General features: G+C 41.4%; 1 protein-coding gene across 4 annotated transcripts in view; it reads right to left on the reverse strand.

The window, feature by feature from the left end:
• Positions 1 to 3,156: 3,156 nt before the first annotated feature.
• Positions 3,157 to 19,822, reverse strand: part of LOC109876339 (nuclear GTPase SLIP-GC) — a 31,574-nt gene continuing 14,908 nt past the window's right edge. For all 4 annotated transcript variants that reach the window (XM_031813893.1, XM_031813895.1, XM_031813894.1 and 1 more), the window contains 10 exons: positions 18,162 to 18,319; positions 17,968 to 18,073; positions 17,692 to 17,800; positions 15,482 to 15,615; positions 14,118 to 14,196; positions 13,765 to 13,849; positions 10,048 to 10,090; positions 4,430 to 4,511; positions 4,054 to 4,302; positions 3,157 to 3,946 (listed from right to left, as the gene is read on the reverse strand). In XM_031813893.1, coding sequence (XP_031669753.1) covers positions 3,936 to 3,946; positions 4,054 to 4,302; positions 4,430 to 4,511; positions 10,048 to 10,090; positions 13,765 to 13,849; positions 14,118 to 14,196; positions 15,482 to 15,615; positions 17,692 to 17,800; positions 17,968 to 18,073; positions 18,162 to 18,319 — 1,056 coding nt within the window. In that variant the 3' untranslated portion in view covers positions 3,157 to 3,935. The remainder of the gene's footprint in view (positions 3,947 to 4,053; positions 4,303 to 4,429; positions 4,512 to 10,047; positions 10,091 to 13,764; positions 13,850 to 14,117; positions 14,197 to 15,481; positions 15,616 to 17,691; positions 17,801 to 17,967; positions 18,074 to 18,161; positions 18,320 to 19,822) is intronic.

Below are 19,822 nucleotides of genomic sequence, written 5' to 3' on the forward strand. Positions count from 1 at the left end.
TTGCAGTGAGTATGATTGGTCAATCTTGGCTATGTGCCATCTCACTGTCTAAGAGGACCACAATGGAAAGAAGCCTTATTGTGTTATTGTGTATTTTATGTGGTAGGCTTGTGTGGCCTACCACTTCGCAGCTCAGCCGTTGTTGCTCCCAGACGGTTTTCCACTTCACAATAACAGCACTTACAGCTGACCGGGGCAGCTCTAGCAGGGCAGACAAACTGACTTGTTGGAGAGGTGGCATCCTATGACAGTGCCACTTTGAAAGTCACTGAGCTCTTCAGTAAAGCTGTTCTACTGCCAATGTTTGTCTATGGAGATTGCATGTCTGTATGTTCGATCTTATACACCTTCCAGAAACAGGTGTGGCTGAAATCCATTCCTAATCCATTCATTTGAAGGGGTGTCCACAAAATGTTGTATAGTGTACACAAAACAGTATTCTAGAAATGGAAACACAACAGGGATTACCAACAATTGGTAACCACACACATACATGTACAACAACATGCATGCACACACACACACACACACACACACACACACACACACACACACACACACACACACACACACACACACACACACACACCTGACTGAGCCTTCCCCAGGGCTTGCTGGCCTCCCAGGTGGACACCACAGGTAGCTCAGTGGAGAGGAGAAACCTGGGGAGAGAGAGAGGGGAAAGAAACCCTTTACACATTACATTCACACAGAAACAGGTAAATAAACAATAAAAATGTACTTGCCAAGATGTCTTAATTAGTTTAAGCACTATTGCTCAATCACAGTAATATACTGAGTAAGATCATTCTATTGCGCACTCATCATGGGCGAGCTGTGGGGCATCGGTCTATGGCCCGTGACAAAAGCCTCCTTTAAAATGGTGTAAAATACTTGTATGTTTGAGGAATTTTAATTATGGGATTTCTGTTGTTTTGAATTTGGCGCCCTGCAGTTTCACTGGCTGTTGACGAGGGGGGACGCTACCGTCCCACATACCCTAGAGAGGTTAATGTCTATGATGAAATAAAATGGTGCCATGAGAATTCACTATGAGATTGCTTCATCAGCTTAGAGATATCTGATTGATTGATTAATTGATTGGCTTTATTAGATCATTAAAAGTAGGAGGCTGCGCCCGCCAGAGACAACATTGTGTCACTAAACACTATCAAGCATAAAAACACACAAAAACAAGCCCTAATGGCTTCTTTCCATTGTGGTCCTCTTAGACTGTGAGATGGCAAGTTGGCAAGATAGACCCATCATACTCAATGCAATTAAAAACAACAACAGTATCATCAATCACAAAGCTATACAACAAGTTACATCAATATCAAGAGTTTGTTATACAATGCAAAGAGGGATTATGTTTTAAAGTTCTGCCTCCATCCAGTGGTTGATGATTGATACAGGAGACAGGGTTTCGTTCTAGCCAGGGTTGGGGTTGATTCTGAATTCCTGAATTTAATTCAATTCAACCCATGAATGAAAACTTGAATTAGACACACCCCAGAGAAAGTAGAATTTAATTCAAAGCAATTCAAATGAATTCAACTTAGACCAGAACGATAAGCTCATTCCTTTTCTTTTGTATGTGAATACACAGAATCCTACTTGATGCTCCACATGCTCCACATGCTCCACATGCTTACGTTTTTTTAAAGCCGACTTCGCCATGGGCTTTCAACGGGGAACCTGGCTCACACCAGGGAGGCAGCCCAGTTCCAAAACAACTGCAATCAACTTTCACCCAGTGCAAAACACAGCTACCCAGGCAACCTCTCACTAACACACACAAACCATTACCTCTGTAGATGTGATTGGGTTGAAGCATGGGGGAAATATAACTATTTTTTCTACTATTTGAAATAGGGAGGTGCTTTACAAAACCCTTAGGGTGTTTGTTTTTTACCTCTCCTCCACTTGTACATTTATTTTGTCTTTTAATTCTCATCTTCGTATTGTCTTTTTTATGTCCAAATTAATCAATAAAATACAGACAGAATTGTTGACACAATAAATGAATATACTACAACAATGGTTCCTCTGTATGTCTCAGAAATGTAAAGCCATCTTGGCAGGGTAAATTGTTTATTGCTCATTTACCTGTTTCTGTGTGAATGTAATGTGTAAAAGGTCTCTCTCTCTCTCCAGGTTTCTCCTCTCCACTGAGCTCCAGTGCTCCATCTCCCTCCATGCAGCCTAAGGGCTTAGAGGACTCTCTCCCTCTGGCTCATGGTGCTGAACTTTTCAAGGCTTTGCTCAATCTCTGTTCTGTGTGAAGTCTGTAACATTTCAAAGAGGTTTGTGTGTGGTGTGTGCCGTTTTAATACATCAATGTGTTTTGCTGAGAAACATCAAGGCCAAATGACAGAACATTTACTATTGAAAGCACTATTTTCATGTTTATATTACACTGTACCAATAGAACCATGCTTTGGTTTCAGATGGTCTATTAACCTGCATGTTGGAGCTGTCGCTGACAGACAAGCCTATGTCTTTGGAGATCCTTTAGATTAGAATATCTCACACACAGAAATGTAGCTGCCTTTCACATATAAACATGACTGCGATATCTGAATGCTGACAGTGTATATGAAAGGATTTACAGAGAAAACATTGAAAATGAAGACCAATGTAACTCACCACTGTGCAGTAACTATAACATCCTTTTCTCAAAGCAGTCTTCTTGTAGCCTGGCTGATGCACAGGCCCACGTGGTACACAGTGAGAGGAGAGCTTGTGGTATGAGCGTGTTAGCCAGGCAAATCTTCTTGCAATTCTGGGGCTTTTCATGAACCAGTGCAGCCAAAACGAACATGTAATTAACGTGTCATTCTGGGAGAGACTTTGATACTGACCCGGAGTCATTTTCTAGGGGGATATGTATATTAATAACTGACTCATTTATCTGCTTAAGCAGCACTACGTCACCATACATAGCCTTATGTAGCAGTGAAGGATTTCTGGTGTTGTTGTTGTATATAGATCGTCATTGCTGACTTTTTGTTGTAATTTGTTTGTTTAACACAATACATTTTGTAAATGTTTCCTGTTTATAGGCCTATGCATGATGTATTTATTGCAGAATCACCATATTAAATGTTGATATTTAAATAGCCTGTGTAGTATTCATGTGAGATATATATTATGTCTGTGGTACTTTTAACATTTATTTTTATTGAGGAAAAAAATGAACCAATGAGACGTTCAACTCAGAAACATACAATGTAAAATTAGTTGAAGATAGAGATGATTTTGAACAAACAGAATGAATGATGATATAAACCAGGTACCATAATACAATCAGAAGATAAGCTACAACAGAGATAAACACAATTCATTGGTATAATCAAGTTCACATCTAAAACAAAATGTTACATACATGATCAACATTTTATCTTGGGTTGCCCTTTACTTCATGGCACTGTTTCCACTGGTATTGTCCTCTGGTCAAATAAATTGTGACAAACTTTTCCACATAACATGATTGTATTATATACTAAATATTTAAAATAATGCATAAATCAATTAACAAGCATATATGCTACTCAACCTGTTTGTCCCTCTGTTGTCCTCAAGTATTTATGCATTTACATTTTTTAACATGCATCAGATTAAACCATTTTTGTGTTGTCCCTTTCCCCTGACACATACAGTAAGAACACTAAAGATGGGTTTGATAAAAACAAAAACACACAAAACATTGTGATGAAAACAAAGTACTAGGCTATAGCAGATTGCAAGAGCACAGATTTCAGTTAGCATAAAGCCACAAAAACAAAAAGAGGATGATAGAGCTAGTTGGTTATATCCCCCAACACCTGTAGGGGCATTAGGAGGATAGTAACGCCGCTGCAGTTCCACAGCCGGTGAGACTGCCTGCTGCCCTTTGTCCAGCACTTGAGGACCAACCCAAGCCAGGTCTGTCTTCAGGGGGAAGCTTAAAATGGGAGAGGAATGTGAAAATATATGATGTGTACTGTACATCACAATGCACACTATGTGTTAGGGTAATCACAGGGTGTAAATAGTATCTATTGTTCTTACCCAAGTCCTTGACAAGATTAGGTTCATTAGTTTGGAGAGCTGTGTAGAAGGCTGATTTAATCAGTGGTCCTCCTGAGCGTAGAGCCTTGTACATAACTCTCATTTTTTTCTCACTGGTCTCGGCTACATCAATAATCGAATACATTTCATCTTGGATCATGTCCTCTCCCAGTAGGTCATCTGCTATAGCCATTACCATTGTGACCCTCTTGATTAGTGCACTCATGTGCTTATCCACAAACGCAGCATCTGGGATTTCAGTTGAAAGAGCCACTTAGTACAGTGTACAGAAGAAAGCATCAACTCGTATAGTAATGGTTGCATAAAAAAAAATATTTGAACAAACAGTACAGCCTATAGCAAGGATGGCTTTTACCTGCAAGAACATCCTTTCGCCTTTTCTTTTGTTTCTTCATCTTCTTTATCTTCTCATCATTCCTGTTGTTTCGAAGAGGAACCTGTTGGTGGGAATCACACAGCCTTCCATCAACAAATTGAGACCTGTGTAGTCCTGTTAGTGGATTCTACAACCATTTAAGAGGTGAAACAGAAACAAGATATATCACAAACATCATTTTATATACACTCTGGAGAAAATGCCAAAGAATTGTGAAAAGTGCAGAAATGACCATCAACCTCATTTTAATCACAGTTTCATTTGATTTGAAACTTTTCTTCAATTAATGTACAGGTAACTGTCAAAATAATGGAAACAAAGTATTTTGAAAGCAGGAGCTTCCACACAGGTGTGATTCCTGAGTTAGTTAAGTAATGAATATCCCATCATGCTTAGGGGCATGTATAAAATGCTGGGCAGGCCATTATATTTTTCTTCGCACATATTTTTTTATATTTTTCTTAACCTCAACTTCAACATACTCTCCTGCAATCCGCCTCACACCAATGTGGAATGATTCTGCAATTCTTTACTTTTGAACCGGAACCCCCAATAGAAGCTAGCCAGCTAAGTAGCTAGTAGTCAGCTAGCCACTGCTAGCGGTCATCAGCTACCTTTAGCCCGGACAACTCTCGCCAGTCTGCACAGCGCGACTCAAACCAGAGCAAATTGGACTTATTTCTCTCCATATCTCCGGATTCCTACCGCAAGCTCTGAACCTTTTCATCCGGATCATCGCAGCTATCTAGCTGCTATCCGATTGGCTTCTCCTGGCTAATGTCTCTGTCCCGAAGCAACCACCAATTAGCCTGGAGCTAGCCTATGCTAGGCCCATCTCCCGGCTAGCTGAAGAGGTCCATCAGCTACTCCTTGGGCTACAATACCTATTTTACCAATTGGCCTGGACCACTTTTATTGCCGATATGGAGCCCCGTCGATCCTTCACGAATGGACTACAGACATAATCCGCCTGAGAGGGATTTCAACTGGCTCCCCCATTGCGACGTCCCCATCTGCTAGCCTGCTAGCCGCGGCCCGCTATCTGTCTAGATCACACCGGACTGTTAGCTGAAGAATTGGGTGGGGTTATAGGGTTCAATTCTCAGGCCGACTTGGGTGGGGTTATATCCTTCCTGTTTGGCCCTGTCCGGGGGTGTCCTCGGATGGGTCCACAGTGTCTCCTGACCCCTTCTGTCTCATCCTCCAGTATTTATGCTACAGTAGTTTGTGTCGGGGGGCTAGGGTCAGTTTGTTATATCTGGAGTACTTCTCCTGTCCTATTCGGTGTCCTGTGTGAATCTAAGTGTGCGTTCTCTAATTCTCTCCTTCTCTTTCTTTCTCTCGGAGGACCTGAGCCCTAGGACCATGCCCCAGGATTACCTGACATGATGACTCCTTGCTGTCCCCAGTCCACCTGGCCGTGCTGCTGCTCCAGTTTCAACTGTTCTGCCTTCTTATTATTCGAACATGCTGGTCATTTATGAACATTTGAACATCTTGGCCATGTTCTGTTATAATCTCCACCCGGCACAGCCAGAAGAGGACTGGCCACCCCACATAGCCTGGTTCCTCTCTAGGTTTCTTGCTAGGTTTTGGCCTTTATAGGGAGTTTTTCCTAGCCACCGTGCTTCTACACCTGCATTGCTTGCTGTTTGGGGTTTTAGGCTGTGTTTCTGTACAGCACTTTGAGATATCAGCTGATGTACGAAGGGCTATATAAATAAATTTGATTTGATTTGAATTCCATCAGCCAATTATTTTCCTTTTTTATATTGGGCCACAATACCTATTTTGCCAATTGGCCTGGACCCTTTTACTACACAGAGCCCTGCTGATCCACCAAGACTGATCTGCCGACGTAACCGCACGAAGGGGCTACAACTGAGTAATTCCCTCGCAACGTCCCTCTAATGCCCTTCTGTTTGCCTGCTAGCCCCGACCTGCTAGCTGTCTGAATCGCAGTATCTCCAGCTCGCCCAGCTACTCACTGGACCCAATGATCACTCGGCCACGCATGCCTCTCCCTAATGTCAGTATGCCTTGTCCATTGCTCTTTCGGTTTGTAATTGTGGCCTTATTTCATTGTAGAGCCTCTACAAAAATGAAATAAATTCATTACAAATCCTACAATGTGATTTTCTGGATTTTTTTTCTCATTTTGTCTGTCATAGTTGAAGTGTACCTCATCTTTTTAAGTTGGAGAACTTGCACAATTGGTGGCTGACTAAATAATTTTGCCCCACTGTATGTATATCTATCCTACCCTGCCTTTCTAAGGTCTTCAAATGCCAAGTTAACAAACAGATCACTGACCATTTCGAATCCCACCGTACCTTCTCCACTACGCAATCTGGTTTCTGAGCTGGTCATGGGTGCACCTCAGCCACTCTCAAGGTCCTAAACGACATCATAACCTCCATCGATAAGAGGCAATACTGTGCAGCTGTTTTCCTCGACCTGGCCAAGGCTTTCGACTCTGTCAGTCACCACATTCTTATCGGCAGACTCAACAGCCTTGGTTTCTCAAATGACTGCCTTGCCTGGTTCACCAACTACTTCTCAGACACAGTTCAGAGTGTCAAATCGGAGGGCCTGTTGTCCGGACCTCTGGCAGTCTCTATGGGGGTGCCACAGGGTTCAATTCTCAGGCCGACTCTTTTCTCTGTATACATCAATGTTGTCGCTCTTGCTTCTGGGGATTCTCGGATCCACCTCTACGCAGACGACACTATTTTGTATACTTCTGGCCCTTCTTTGGACACTTAACTAACCTCCAGACGAGCTTCAATACCATACAACACTCCTTCCATGGCCTCCATCTGCTCTTAAATGCAAGTAAAACTAAATGCATGCTCTTCAACCGATCGCTGCCCACACCTGCCCGCCTGTCCAGCATCACTACTCTGGACGGTTCTGGTTTAGATGTGGACTACAAATACCTAGGTGTCTGGTTAGACTGTAAACTCTCCTTCCAGACTCACATTAAGCATCTCCAATCCAAAATTAAATCTAGATTCGGCATCCTATTTCACAAACAAAGCATCCTTCACTCATGCTGCCAAACATACCCTTGTAAAACTGACTATCTTACCGATCCTTGACTTCAGCGATGCCATTTACAAAATAGCCTCCAACACTTCGCAGCAAATTGGATCTAGTCTATCACAGTGCCATCCATTTTGTCACCAAGCCCCATATACTACCCACCACTGCGACCTGTATGCTCTAGTCGGCTGGCCCTCGCTTCATATTCGTCGCCAAACCCACTGGCTCCAGGTCAACTATAAGTCTTTGATAGCTTTGCTAGCTCACAGCTCACTGGTTACCATAGCAGCACCCGTAGCACGTGCTCCAGCTGTTATATCTCACTGGTCACCCCCAAAGCCAATTCCTCGTTTGGCTGCCTTTCCTTCCAGTTCTCTGCTGCCAATGACTGGAACAAACTGCAAAAATCACTGAAGCTGGAGACTCATATCTCCCTCACTAACTTTAAGCCCCAGCTGTCAACGCAGCTCACAGATCACTGCACCTGTACATAGCCCATTTGTAAATAGCCCATCCAACTACCTTCTCCCCCATTCTGTTATTTATTTTGCTCCTTTGCATCACAGTATCTCTACTTGCACCTCAGCTTCAATGCCATACAACACTCCTTCCGTGGCCTCCAACTGCTCTTAAACGCTAGTAAAACTGCCTGCACCCGCACGCCCGACTAGCATCACCACCCTGGATGGTTCCGACCTAGAATACGTGGACATCTATAAGTACCTAGGTGTCTGGCTAGACTGTAAACTCTCCTTCCAGAATCATATCAAACATCTCCAATCTAAAATCAAATCTAGAGTCAGCTTTCTATTTCGCAACTAAGCTTCCTTCATGCCGCCAAACTTACCCTGATAAAACTGACTATCCTACCGATCCTCGACTTCGGCGATGTCCTCTACAAAATAGCTTCCAAAACTCTACTCAGCAAACTGGATGCAGTTTATCACAGTGCCATCCATTTGTTACTAAAGCACCTTATACCACCCACCACTGCGACCTGTATGCTCTAGTCGGCTGGCCCTCGCTACATATTCGTCGCCAGACCCACTGGCTCCAGGTCATCTACAAGTCCATGCTAGGTAAAGCTCCGCCTTATCTCAGTTCACTGGTCACGATGGCAACACCCACCCGTAGCACGCGCTCCAGCAGGTGTATCACACTGGTCATCCCTAAAGTCAACACCTCTTTTGGCCGCCTTTCCTTCCAGTTCTCTGCTGCCTGTGACTGGAACGAATTGCAAAAATCGCTGAAGTTGGAGACTTTTATCTCCCTCACCAACTTTAAACATCTGCTATCTGAGCAGCTAACCGATCGCTGCAGCTGTACATAGTCCATCGGGAAATAGCCCATCCAATTCACCTACCTCATCCTCATACTGTTTTTATTTATTTACTTTTCTGATCTTTTGCACACCAGTATCTCTACCTGCACATGACCATCTGATCATTTATCACTCCAGTGTTAATCTGCTAAATTGTAATTATTTGCCTACCTCATGCCTTTTGCACACAATGTATATAGACTCTTTGTTCTACTGTGTTATTGACTTGTTTATTGTTTACTCCATGTGTAACTCTGTGTCGGTATCTGTTCACACTGCTATGCTTTATCTTGGCCAGGTCGCAGTTGTAAATGAGAACTTGTTCTCAACTAGCCTACCTGGTTAAATAAAGGTGAAAAAACCAAACATCTTCTGCACATCTATCACTCCAGTGTTTAATTGCTATTTGCCTATTTATTGCCTTACCTCCCTTATCCTACCTCATTTGCACACACTGTGTATAGACGTTTCCTATTGTATTATTGACTGCATGTTTGTTTATTCCATGTGTAACTCTGTGTTGTTTTTTGTGTCGCACTGCTTTTCTTTATCTTGGCCAGGTCACAGTTGTAAATGAGAACTTGGTTAGCCTACCTGGTTAAATAAAGGTGTTTTCAACTAGCCTACCTGGTTAAATAAAGGTGTTTTCAACTAGCCTACCTGGTTAAATAAAGGTGTTTTCAACTAGCCTACCTGGTTAAATAAAGGTGAAATAGAATAAAGATATTACAAATTATTTTCACCATTATTCTCGGCTACCATAGCTATGCCCCAAAGATCCGTGTTATAGCGCGATTGAAAACTGCAACATTTTCGCTCATCCTCATGGCAAACTTTGTAGAATAGCAGGGAATCAGTACAGGGATTCTTCAAAGTCAGGACAATACTTGTCCGTAGGATGACAATGCTCCCATCCATAGGACACGAGTGGTTACTGAATGGTTTGATGAGCATGAAAACAATGTGAGCCATAAGCCACGGCCGTTTACGTCACCAGATCTCAACCCAATTGAACACTTCTGGGAGATTTTGGAGGGGTGCCTGAGTCTACGTTTTCTACCACCATCAACAAAACACCAATTTATGGATTTTTTTGTGTGAAAATGGTGTTGGATTCCACCAATAGAGTTCCAGACACTTGTAGAATCTATGCCAAGCTGTTCTGGCTCGTGGTCGCCCAACGCCCTATTAAGACACATTATGTTGGTGTTAACTTTATTTTGGCAGTTACCTGCTCAGATGTCGTTTCCTTCCCCGAGCTGTGTTCTGGAACACTACAATGATACAAAAAAGAAGTTCTGTAAGTAATTGAATTCAGAATAAATACTAAATCAAAGACCAGCACAAACAAAGTATTTGTTGATATGTGTCTGTAAGCTAATTGTAAAGGCAAATCATTCAGACTCTTTATAGAGGACATGGAGGACAACACAGACATACTTAAGAATACATAATCAGAATGGTATAAATGCCACTGTCTAGTCACTTTCCATCAACTCTGAAAAACAACATTATAGTTTACTTGGTCCTTTGACAGCTTAGGGCAAAATTCAATCTGTATTTCCAAAGATCCGTGTTATAGCGCGATTGAAAATTAAAAACAATTTCAGAAAATTTGCTTTAAAACTGCAACATTTTCTCTCATCCTCATGGCAAACTTTGTAGAATAGCAGGGAATCAGTACAGGGATTCTTCAATGTCGGGACAATACTTGTCCGGCAGGGAAGCTGTATTTTTATAGTAACATTTCTTTTTAAATAAAATAATCCTTGCAGTATTTGAGTTATAAATTTACGTTTTGGTGGGGCCTACCAAATGGCGTCACTACAGACCCGGGTTCGATCCTGTATCACAAATGGCTGTGATCGGGAGTCCCATAGGGCGGCGCACAATTGGCCCAGCACCGTGGGGGCTTTACTTGGCTCATCTCGCTCTCGTGGCGGGCCTGGTGCCTGCAGGCTGACCTCGGTCGTCAGTTGAACAATGTTTCCTCCGACACGTTGGTGTGGCTGGCTTCCGGGTTAAGCGGGCCGGTGTTAAGAAGCGCGGTTTGGCGGGTCATGTTTCGGAGGACACATGACTTGACCTTCACCTCCCGAGCCCTTTGGGGAGTTGCAGCGATGAGACAAGATCGAAATTGTGGGTCAAATAAAATACAATACAAAATAATTTTTTGTAATAAGTTTTGGGTCATTTTATAAAGAAAATATTTGTTTTGGAGCGAAGGACCAAAAGCAAAAAAGGGTTTCAAGTTTTAAAAACTGTCAATAGTGGATATTAACTGAAAAATGATAGTATGTCATTTTGTGCAATAACCCTCTGACTTTTGAGAATATTTCTCAACACTTTGATTCCTAAAAGATGTGTCCATCAGATTTGTCTAAAATCCTAAATGAATCAGGAATGAGCAGGGTCAGCTATACCATAAGGACCCCTTATTCTTGTCCTCATTACATGTACCACAACAAGACCACTCATGGTCTGTAAAATTCTCTACTTTTGATAGATTTAAACAAACAATATTGAAATCACCATGGTCACAACCATAAACTGCCAACTCCATATTCCTGATAGATGAAATGAATTTTGGTTAAAAATGTTACATTTAATTAGGTGTATAATTACATTACCTGTAAAACTGGAAATTGTTCTCTTTGCCCCATGGCAACTCCAAAAATATCCCCCCCAAAATGTCATACATAATTGGTTGAGGAGGCTTGCTCTGACCTTGCTGGGGGCCCAGCGAAATTGTGCTACGCCACTGCCCTAGTGTCGATGTCTGCAACAACGCGTAAATCTAATTTTCATTTAAAAAATCCCCATAAAAATATCTGTTAATGCTAAAGATATCTGTTTTATTTTGCATGGGCTGCATCTCAATCCATCGTGGCATTCTTCATCTGCAGTGGAAGGTGGCAGAGCTACAGTGGTGGATGTCAGACCAGGAGCTATACAGTAAATCAGTCTTCTCACAAACGTCTGTACTTTATGGTGTTCCATAATGTAGTTGGCTGCTCAGCTGTTCCATGGTGTTCCATAAAGTAGTTGGCTGCTCAGCTGTTCCATGGTGTTCCATAAAGTAGTTGGCTGCTCAGCTGTTCCATAAAGTAGTTGACTGCTCAGCTGTTCCATGGTGTTCCATAAAGTAGTTGGCTGCTCAGCTGTTCCATGGTGTTCCATAAAGTAGTTGACTGCTCAACTGTTCCATGGTGTTCCATAAAGTAGTTGGCTGCTCAGCTGTTCCATGTTGTTCCATAAAATAGTTGGCTGCTCAGCTGTTCCATGGTGTTCCATAAAGTAGTTGGCTGCTCAGCTGTTCCATGGTGTTCCATAAAGTAGTTGGCTGCTCAGCTGTTCCATGGTGTTCTATAAAGTAGTTGGCTGCTCAGCTGTTCCATGGTGTTCCATAAAGTAGTTGACTGCTCAGCTGTTCCATGGTGTTCCATAAAGTAGTTGGCTGCTCAGCTGTTCCATGGTGTTCCATAAAGTAGTTGACTGCTCAGCTGTTCCATGGTGTTCCATAAAGTAGTTGGCTGCTCAGCTGTTCCATGGTGTTCCATAAAGTAGTTGACTGCTCAGCTGTTCCATGGTGTTCCATAAAGTAGTTGGCTGCTCAGCTGTTCCATGGTGTTCCATAAAGTAGTTGACTGCTCAGCTGTTCCATGGTGTTCCATAAAGTAGTTGGCTGCTCAGCTGTTCCATGGTGTTCCATAAAGTAGTTGACTGCTCAGCTGTTCCATGGCCAGGTGTGTGTTATTCCCTCATTAGTTGATTTACAAGTAAGCAGATTAAAGGTCTTCAGTTGATTTCAAGTGTCACATTTGCATTTGGAATCTGCCTGGTATGGCAACTGCTTGGCCTCCAACCGCAAAGCACTACAGAGGTACGGCCCAGTACATCACTTGGGCCAAGCTTCCTGCCATCCAGGACCTCTATACCAGGCGGTGTCAGAGGAAGGCCCTAAAAATTGTCAAAGACTCCAGCCACCATATTCATAGAGTGTTCTCTCTGCTACCACACGGCAAGCAGTACCGGAGCCCCAAGTCTAGGTCCAAGAGGCTTCTAAACAGCTTCTACCCCCAAGCCGTAAGACTCCTGAACATCTAATCAAATGGCTACCCAGACTATTTGCATGCCCCCCCCCCCTTTTACACTGCTGCTACTCTCTGTTGTTATCATCTATGCATAGTCACTTTAATAATAACTCTACCTACATGTACATATTACCTCACCATTGTGGTGGCGTACATGGTTTCTTCTTGTCTTTCTTATATCTCTCAGATATAGGACAGACGTTTCAAAACAAACTAGATTTTTTTACCATGTATGAGTCACAGGAGGTTGGTGGAACCTTAATTGGGGAAGACAGGCTTGTTGTAATGGCAGGAGCGGAATCAGTGGAATGGGATCAAATACATCAAACATGGTTTGATGCCATTCCTTTCTCTTCGTTACAGCCATCATCATGAGCCGTCCTCCCCTTAGCAGCTTCCACTGGTATGAATATGTTCTTCAATGTAAGGCCAAATTCAAGGTTTCATAAAACATTGGATACTGACAGGGATCCTAACATTCCAAATCAATTAGCTAAATGATCCTTGGTATGACCTCTTAAAACGATTCCATATGTTAGCTTAGTAGAAACCCAGCTGTGGACCCTGAGACCTATTTATTTAATTAGACAAGTCAGTTAAGAACAAATTCTTAATTACATTGACAGCCTACCAGGGAACAGTGGGTTAACTGCCTTGTTCAGGGGCAGAATTACACATTTTTACCTTGTCAGCCCAGGGATTTAATCCAGTGATCTTTCAGTTATTGGCCCAAAACTCTAACCACTAGGCTACCTTATGGGGTTTTAAAGTGTGGCTCATCAGTGCTACAGATTGAACCTACTTTGTTTCAGACTTTCAAATGTATGGTTTTATGTGGAGCAGTGAGTCTTTACCATTTCTCATCTTCAACATCTGTGATAGGTTTACTCATCGTTTCTTCATGGGCGCTCTTCACTATCTCATAGTGCTCAGATATATCTGGAACAAAGAAAATACATTACTTTTGGGGGATTTGTGTTGTTTTAGTTTTTCTAACCTTACCCTAACACTTACTTTAACCACTCAGTAACATGACTTCCCTTCCTTTACTACTACTGGTATGGCATTGACATTTGGCATTGTAATTTACATTTGCAGCTGGAAATTGTACATGTATAACCTGGAATATTGCAGTATATATGTATTTGAACCATACATGTGAGATGGAAACATCAGCAACTATACTTTCATAGTTTCTTTGATTTACCTGGGAGAGGAAGCTCATTGTGGAGTGACTGCTTCACAGCTTCCTTTAGTTTAGACCTTAGCTCCTGCACAATGTGTTCCTACAGGAAGTAAAAAGGAGACATAATAAACATTTGTAAACATTTTCTAATTTTGTATTTGATCATTTTGACAGTACAGTGGTTGTGGCATGAATATATAACCTTTAATGTCCTTGTGTACTTTGTGTCACAAATGTTAAAAGGTTAACATTAGAAACTGTGGCAAAACAAAAGCATTGCTGTCGGACCTTGTCCATAGACTGCTTACAGGGTCACCAATATGTCATGTTGTACTTTGGGTGAGATATCCGTTTTCACCATCATTGTAAAGCCCTAGTTATTTTGGTTGATTTGAGGAAGTAATTTCTGAAGATAATCATTTCTTTCATGTGATTAGGGATTCATTTACATTTGTGACTCATGTTTAAGGCACTGCATGTGCCTGTCACTGCAGTACCTGGTTCAAATCCAGGCTGTGTCACATGATCGGGAGTCCCATAGGGCAGTGCACAATTGGCCCAGAGTCATCTGTGGTAGGCTGTCATTGTAAATAAGAATTTGTTCTTAACTGACATGCCTAGTTAAATAAAAATGATGTTAAAGGGAAACTGCATGCAAGAACCACCTTTTCTGGTTGAAATTGGCCTATTTGGCATTTATATTAGTCATAAACATTTATTCCAGTGCCATCATTTATTAAGAAGTATGATTATTTTGGTAATAAAGTATATTCAAAAACTGAGTTTTGTGAGGTCCTCATTACATACATGAGGGTTGAGTTTGGATTACAATCACGCCCACTTGCCCAGTAACACAGGATTGTAATGCCTAGGGATAATTATCTGTATGAAGAAACAGCTGCGTTGATTCACTCTATCCAATCATAGCAGCAAACCGCGAGAGAGACCTGCCCATTATGCTGCACCTCAGACGTGTTAACATAAGACAACACATCGCCAATGTTATGTTGAAAGAACACTTGGCCCCTAAGTCCTTTATGGAGAGGCCACTTGCTGATGTGTTTGATAGTGATCATTCCAATCTGCTACTGTTTTGGGCAAAATGAGAATTGAGACGATGCACACTTGCATCCCTATTGCCACTTGTAACATGATTCGCTATGAAACTGTTACATGAACTGAAACCTTGTTTAATACTGTAGGAAATATATATTTTTTAAACATTGAAAATTTGATAGTCAAATAATATTCTAAAGGAAGGTGAGCTGGTTTCACTATTGTCTGGTGTTTTGTGGTGGAAAACTGAGTGCGTGGAGCATAACACCAATTGTGATAATACTAATACTTCAATAATTGAATTGAAACAGTGATATAAAGTATCCTACCCTGAGCTTGGCTAGGAGCGTCAGCATCTTCCCCTTAGCATCGTGGAACATGGTGCTCTTTGATGACTCAATGTGACTCTCGAGTATGTCCTGCATTCTCTTTAGGGATCCTTTCCCATGTACATCTGAAGCCTCTAAAAATCAGAGAGCAAAAGTTGACGAAGTAAGTTATTAAAAAGTAATTGTTAAGAGTTTCACTTCTATCCAATGATTATTAAAGGGACAGTTCAGCGGATTGACATATTTAGATATTATATATATTTTTTACTTACCTTGAAAACAGTCTATGAACCTTGTAACTGAAATCCACACTTTGGTTTTGTTAAACTTATTTCTTTATTTTTTTGTTAAGCATTTTTCAGACTAAAAACCAATCTCACCCGTTTAGCATGATTTAAATATTATGCCCAAATCATTATTTGCTGGCAATGGCTAACAAAACGAAAGTGTGGATTGTAGTCATTCCTTGTTTTCAGGGTTAAGGAAATGTAATATCTAAATATCAAATTTTGCAGAACTATTATTTTACGATTGCTATTGACATGTATACTAAAGGGATTTACAGTGGCTTGCGAAAGTATTTAACCCCCTTGGCATTTTTCCTATTTTGCTGCCTTACAACCTGGAAATAAAAGAGATTTTTGGGGTGTTTGTATCATTTGATTTACACAACATGCCTACCACTTTGAAGATGCAAAATACTTTTTATTGTCAAACAAACAAGAAATAAGACAAAAAAACAGGAAACTTGAGCGTGCATAACTATTCACTCCCCCAAAGTCAATACTTTGTAGCGCCACCTTTTGCAGCAATACCAGCTGCCAGTCTCTTGGAGTATGTCTCTATAAGCTTGGCACATCCAGCCACTGGGAGTTTTGCCCATTCTTCAAGGCAAAACTGCTCCAGCTCCTTCAAGTTGGATGGGTTCCGCTCGTGTACAGCAATCTTTAAGTCATACCACAGATTCTCAATTGGATTGAGGTCTGGGCTTTGACTAGGCAATTCCAAGACATTCAGTTTCCCCTTAAACCACTCGAGTGTTGCTTCCTGCTGGAAGGTGAACCCCCATCCCAGTCTCAAATCTGTGGAAGACTGAAACAGGTTTCCCTCAGAATTTGCCTGTATTTAGCGCCATCCATCATTCTTTCAATTCTGACCAGTTTCCCAGTCCCTGCCGATGAAAAACATCCCCACAGCATGATGCTGCCACCACCATGCTTCACTGTGGGGATGATATTCTCGGGGTGATGGGAGGAGTTGGGTTTGCGCCAGACATAGCATTTTCCTTGATGGCCAAAAAGCTACAATTTAGTCTCATCTGACCAGAGTACCTTTTCTTTCATATGTTTGGGGAGTCTTCCACATGCCTTTTGGTGTACACCAAATGTGTTAGCTTTTTAAGAAATTGCTTTTTTCTTGCCACTCTTCCATAAAGCCCAGCTCTGTGGAGTGTACGGCTTAAAGTGGTCCTATGGACAGATACTCACATCTCCGTTGTGGAGCTTTGCAGCTCTTTCAGGGTTATCTTTGGTCTCTTTGTTGCCTCTCGGATTAATGCCCTCCTTGCCTGGTCCGTGAGTTTTGTTGGGTGGCCGCCTCTTGGCAGGTTTGTTGTGGTGCCATGTTCTTTCCATTGTTTAATAATGGATTTAATGGTGCTCCGTGGGATGTTCAAAGTTTTGGATATTTTTTTATATCCCAACCCTGATCTGCACTTCTCCACAACGTTGTCCCTGACCTGTTTGGAGAGCTCCTTGGTCTTCATGGTGCCGCTTGCTTGGTGGTGCCCCTTGCTTAGTGGTGTTGCAGACTCTGGGGCCTTTCAGAACAGGTGTAGATATACTGAGATCATGTGACAGATCATGAGACACTTAAATAAAGTCTACCTGTATGCAATCTAACTAATTATGTGACTTCTGAAAGTAATTGGCTGTACCAGATCTTATTTAGGGGCTTCATAGCGAAGGGGGTAAATACATATGCACGCCACACTTATCTGTTTTTAATTTTGTATAATTTTTTAAAATATATATTTTCATTTCACTTCACCATTTTGGACTAATTTGTGAATGTCCATTACATGAAATCCAAATAGAAATCCATTTAAATTACAGGTTGTAATACAACAAAATAGAAAAACAATGCTAAGGGGATGAATACTTTTGCAAGGCACTGTATAGTGACACATTAATGCTGACAGTTAGACTGACCTATATAGGAGGGGAGCATGGAGGTCATGATTGACTTGGTGAGTGAAGAGTAGATTTTCTTCTTCCTCTGGACGATCTCATTTTTAAGATCTGCTTTCAATTTGTGTTCCTTTTTGACACCAGACAAAATATTATTATGAATATTAGACTACTTAACATTATACTTTACTAGACCGCCATAATTGGAAGGTAGAGCATAGCACAGTACCATCTATGATACAGCTTCACAGATAACATCCAATCAAATGTAAATAATACAGTTGTATTTCCACAAACCTCAGTTTTGAGGAATGCTAGCCGAGGAAACATGGTTTCTTCATCATAGCTCTCTAAGAGGATGCTGAAATTATCAATCTTTGCAGATATAGATTTCTGAGATTTCCTAGAAGACATGATGATAACCATGTTACTCAAGTGGTGTGTCTTTGTCCCAATAAATGTGTCTGTAAGGCATTGAGAACGTAACTTACTTGAATGTTTTTGAAAATATATTTCTAATGGAATCGCACAGAGAGTTGCTCAGAGAAGCATTCATATTAGTTATTTTCCCATTTGTTGACCTGCAGAACCCCTGGCCGTTGCATACAGCTCTCAGGGTCTGGTGGTACCCCCCTCCTCCTTTTCCTTTCTGAAAAAAACATAAAATATGATCATCCTATTGTCAGATTGGAGAGAAGATTGGAGTTTTCCTAATTTTATCTTGTTCTTAGAGCAGCTCTGCCTCCCATTGATGAAACAATTGTGATTGGTTAAGTTTTGGCAAGAAATGCATTCCAAGTAATTCCAATTAAGTTTAGAGTTAGGGTTTGGGGTGGCATATACGAACCAGGGACCATATGTGAGCTTTCATCCAACCAATCACATTTGTTCAAATCAAATTGAATTTGGCACATGCTTTGTAAACAACAGGTGTAAACTTACAGTGAAATGTTTACTTCTGGGCCAAACAATGCAGAGAGAGGAATAAATAGAAAAATAATAACACAAGGAATATATACACAATCAGTAATGATAACTTCGCTATATACAGCTGAAGTCAGAAGTTTAAATACACTTAGGTTGGAGTCATTAAAACTTGTTTTTCAACCACTCCACTTCAACCACTCTTGTTAACAAACTATAGTTTTGGCAAGTCGGTTAGGACATCTACTTTGTGCATGACAAGGAATTTTTCCAACAATTGTTTACAGACAGATTATTTAACTTATAATTCACTGTATCACAATTCCAGTGGGTCAGCAGTTTACATGCACTAAGTTGACTGTGCCTTTAAAAAGATTGGAAGATTCCAGAAAATGTCATGGCTTTAGAAACTTCTGATAGGCTAATTGACAACATTTGAGTCAATTGGAGGTGTACCTGTGGATGTATTTCAAGGCCTACCTTCAAACTCAGTGCCTCTTTGCTTGACATCATGGGAAAATCAAAAGAAATCAGCCAAGACCTCAGAAAAAAATGGTAGACCTCCACAAGTCTGGTTCATCCTTGGGAGCAATTTCCTGAAGGTACCACATTCATCTGTACAAACAATAGTATGCAAGTATAAACACCATGTGACCACGCAGCCATCAAACCGCTCAATAAGGAAACATGTTCTGTCTCCTAGAGATGAACGTACTTTGGTGCGAAAGTGCAAATCAATCCCAGAACAACAGCAAAGGACCTTGTGAAGATGCTGGAGGAAACAGGTACAAAAGTATCTATATCCACAGTAAAACGAGTCCTATATCGACATAACCTGAAAGGCCACTCAGCAAGGAAGAAGCCACTGCTCCAAAACCGCAATAAAAAAGCCAGACTATGGTTTGCAACTGCACAAGGGGACAAAGATCGTACTTTTTGGAGAAATGTCCTCTGGTCTGATGAAACAAAAATAGAACTGTTTGGCCATAATGACCAAGCCGGAGAACACAATCCCAACTGTGAAGCACGGGGGTAGCAGAATCATGTTGTGGGGGTGCTTTGCTGCAGGAGGGACTGGTGCACTTCACAAAATAGATGGCATAATGAGGGAGGAAAATTATGTGAATATATTGAAGCAACATCTCAAGACATCAGTCAGGAAGTTAAAGCTTGCTCGCAAATGGGACAATGACCCCAAGCATACTTCCAAAGTTGTGGCAAAATGGCT

The sequence above is a fragment of the Oncorhynchus kisutch genome, unplaced genomic scaffold (genome assembly GCF_002021735.2).
Source record: "Oncorhynchus kisutch isolate 150728-3 unplaced genomic scaffold, Okis_V2 Okis06b-Okis10b_hom, whole genome shotgun sequence".
In the NCBI taxonomy this organism is placed as follows: domain Eukaryota; kingdom Metazoa; phylum Chordata; class Actinopteri; order Salmoniformes; family Salmonidae; genus Oncorhynchus; species Oncorhynchus kisutch.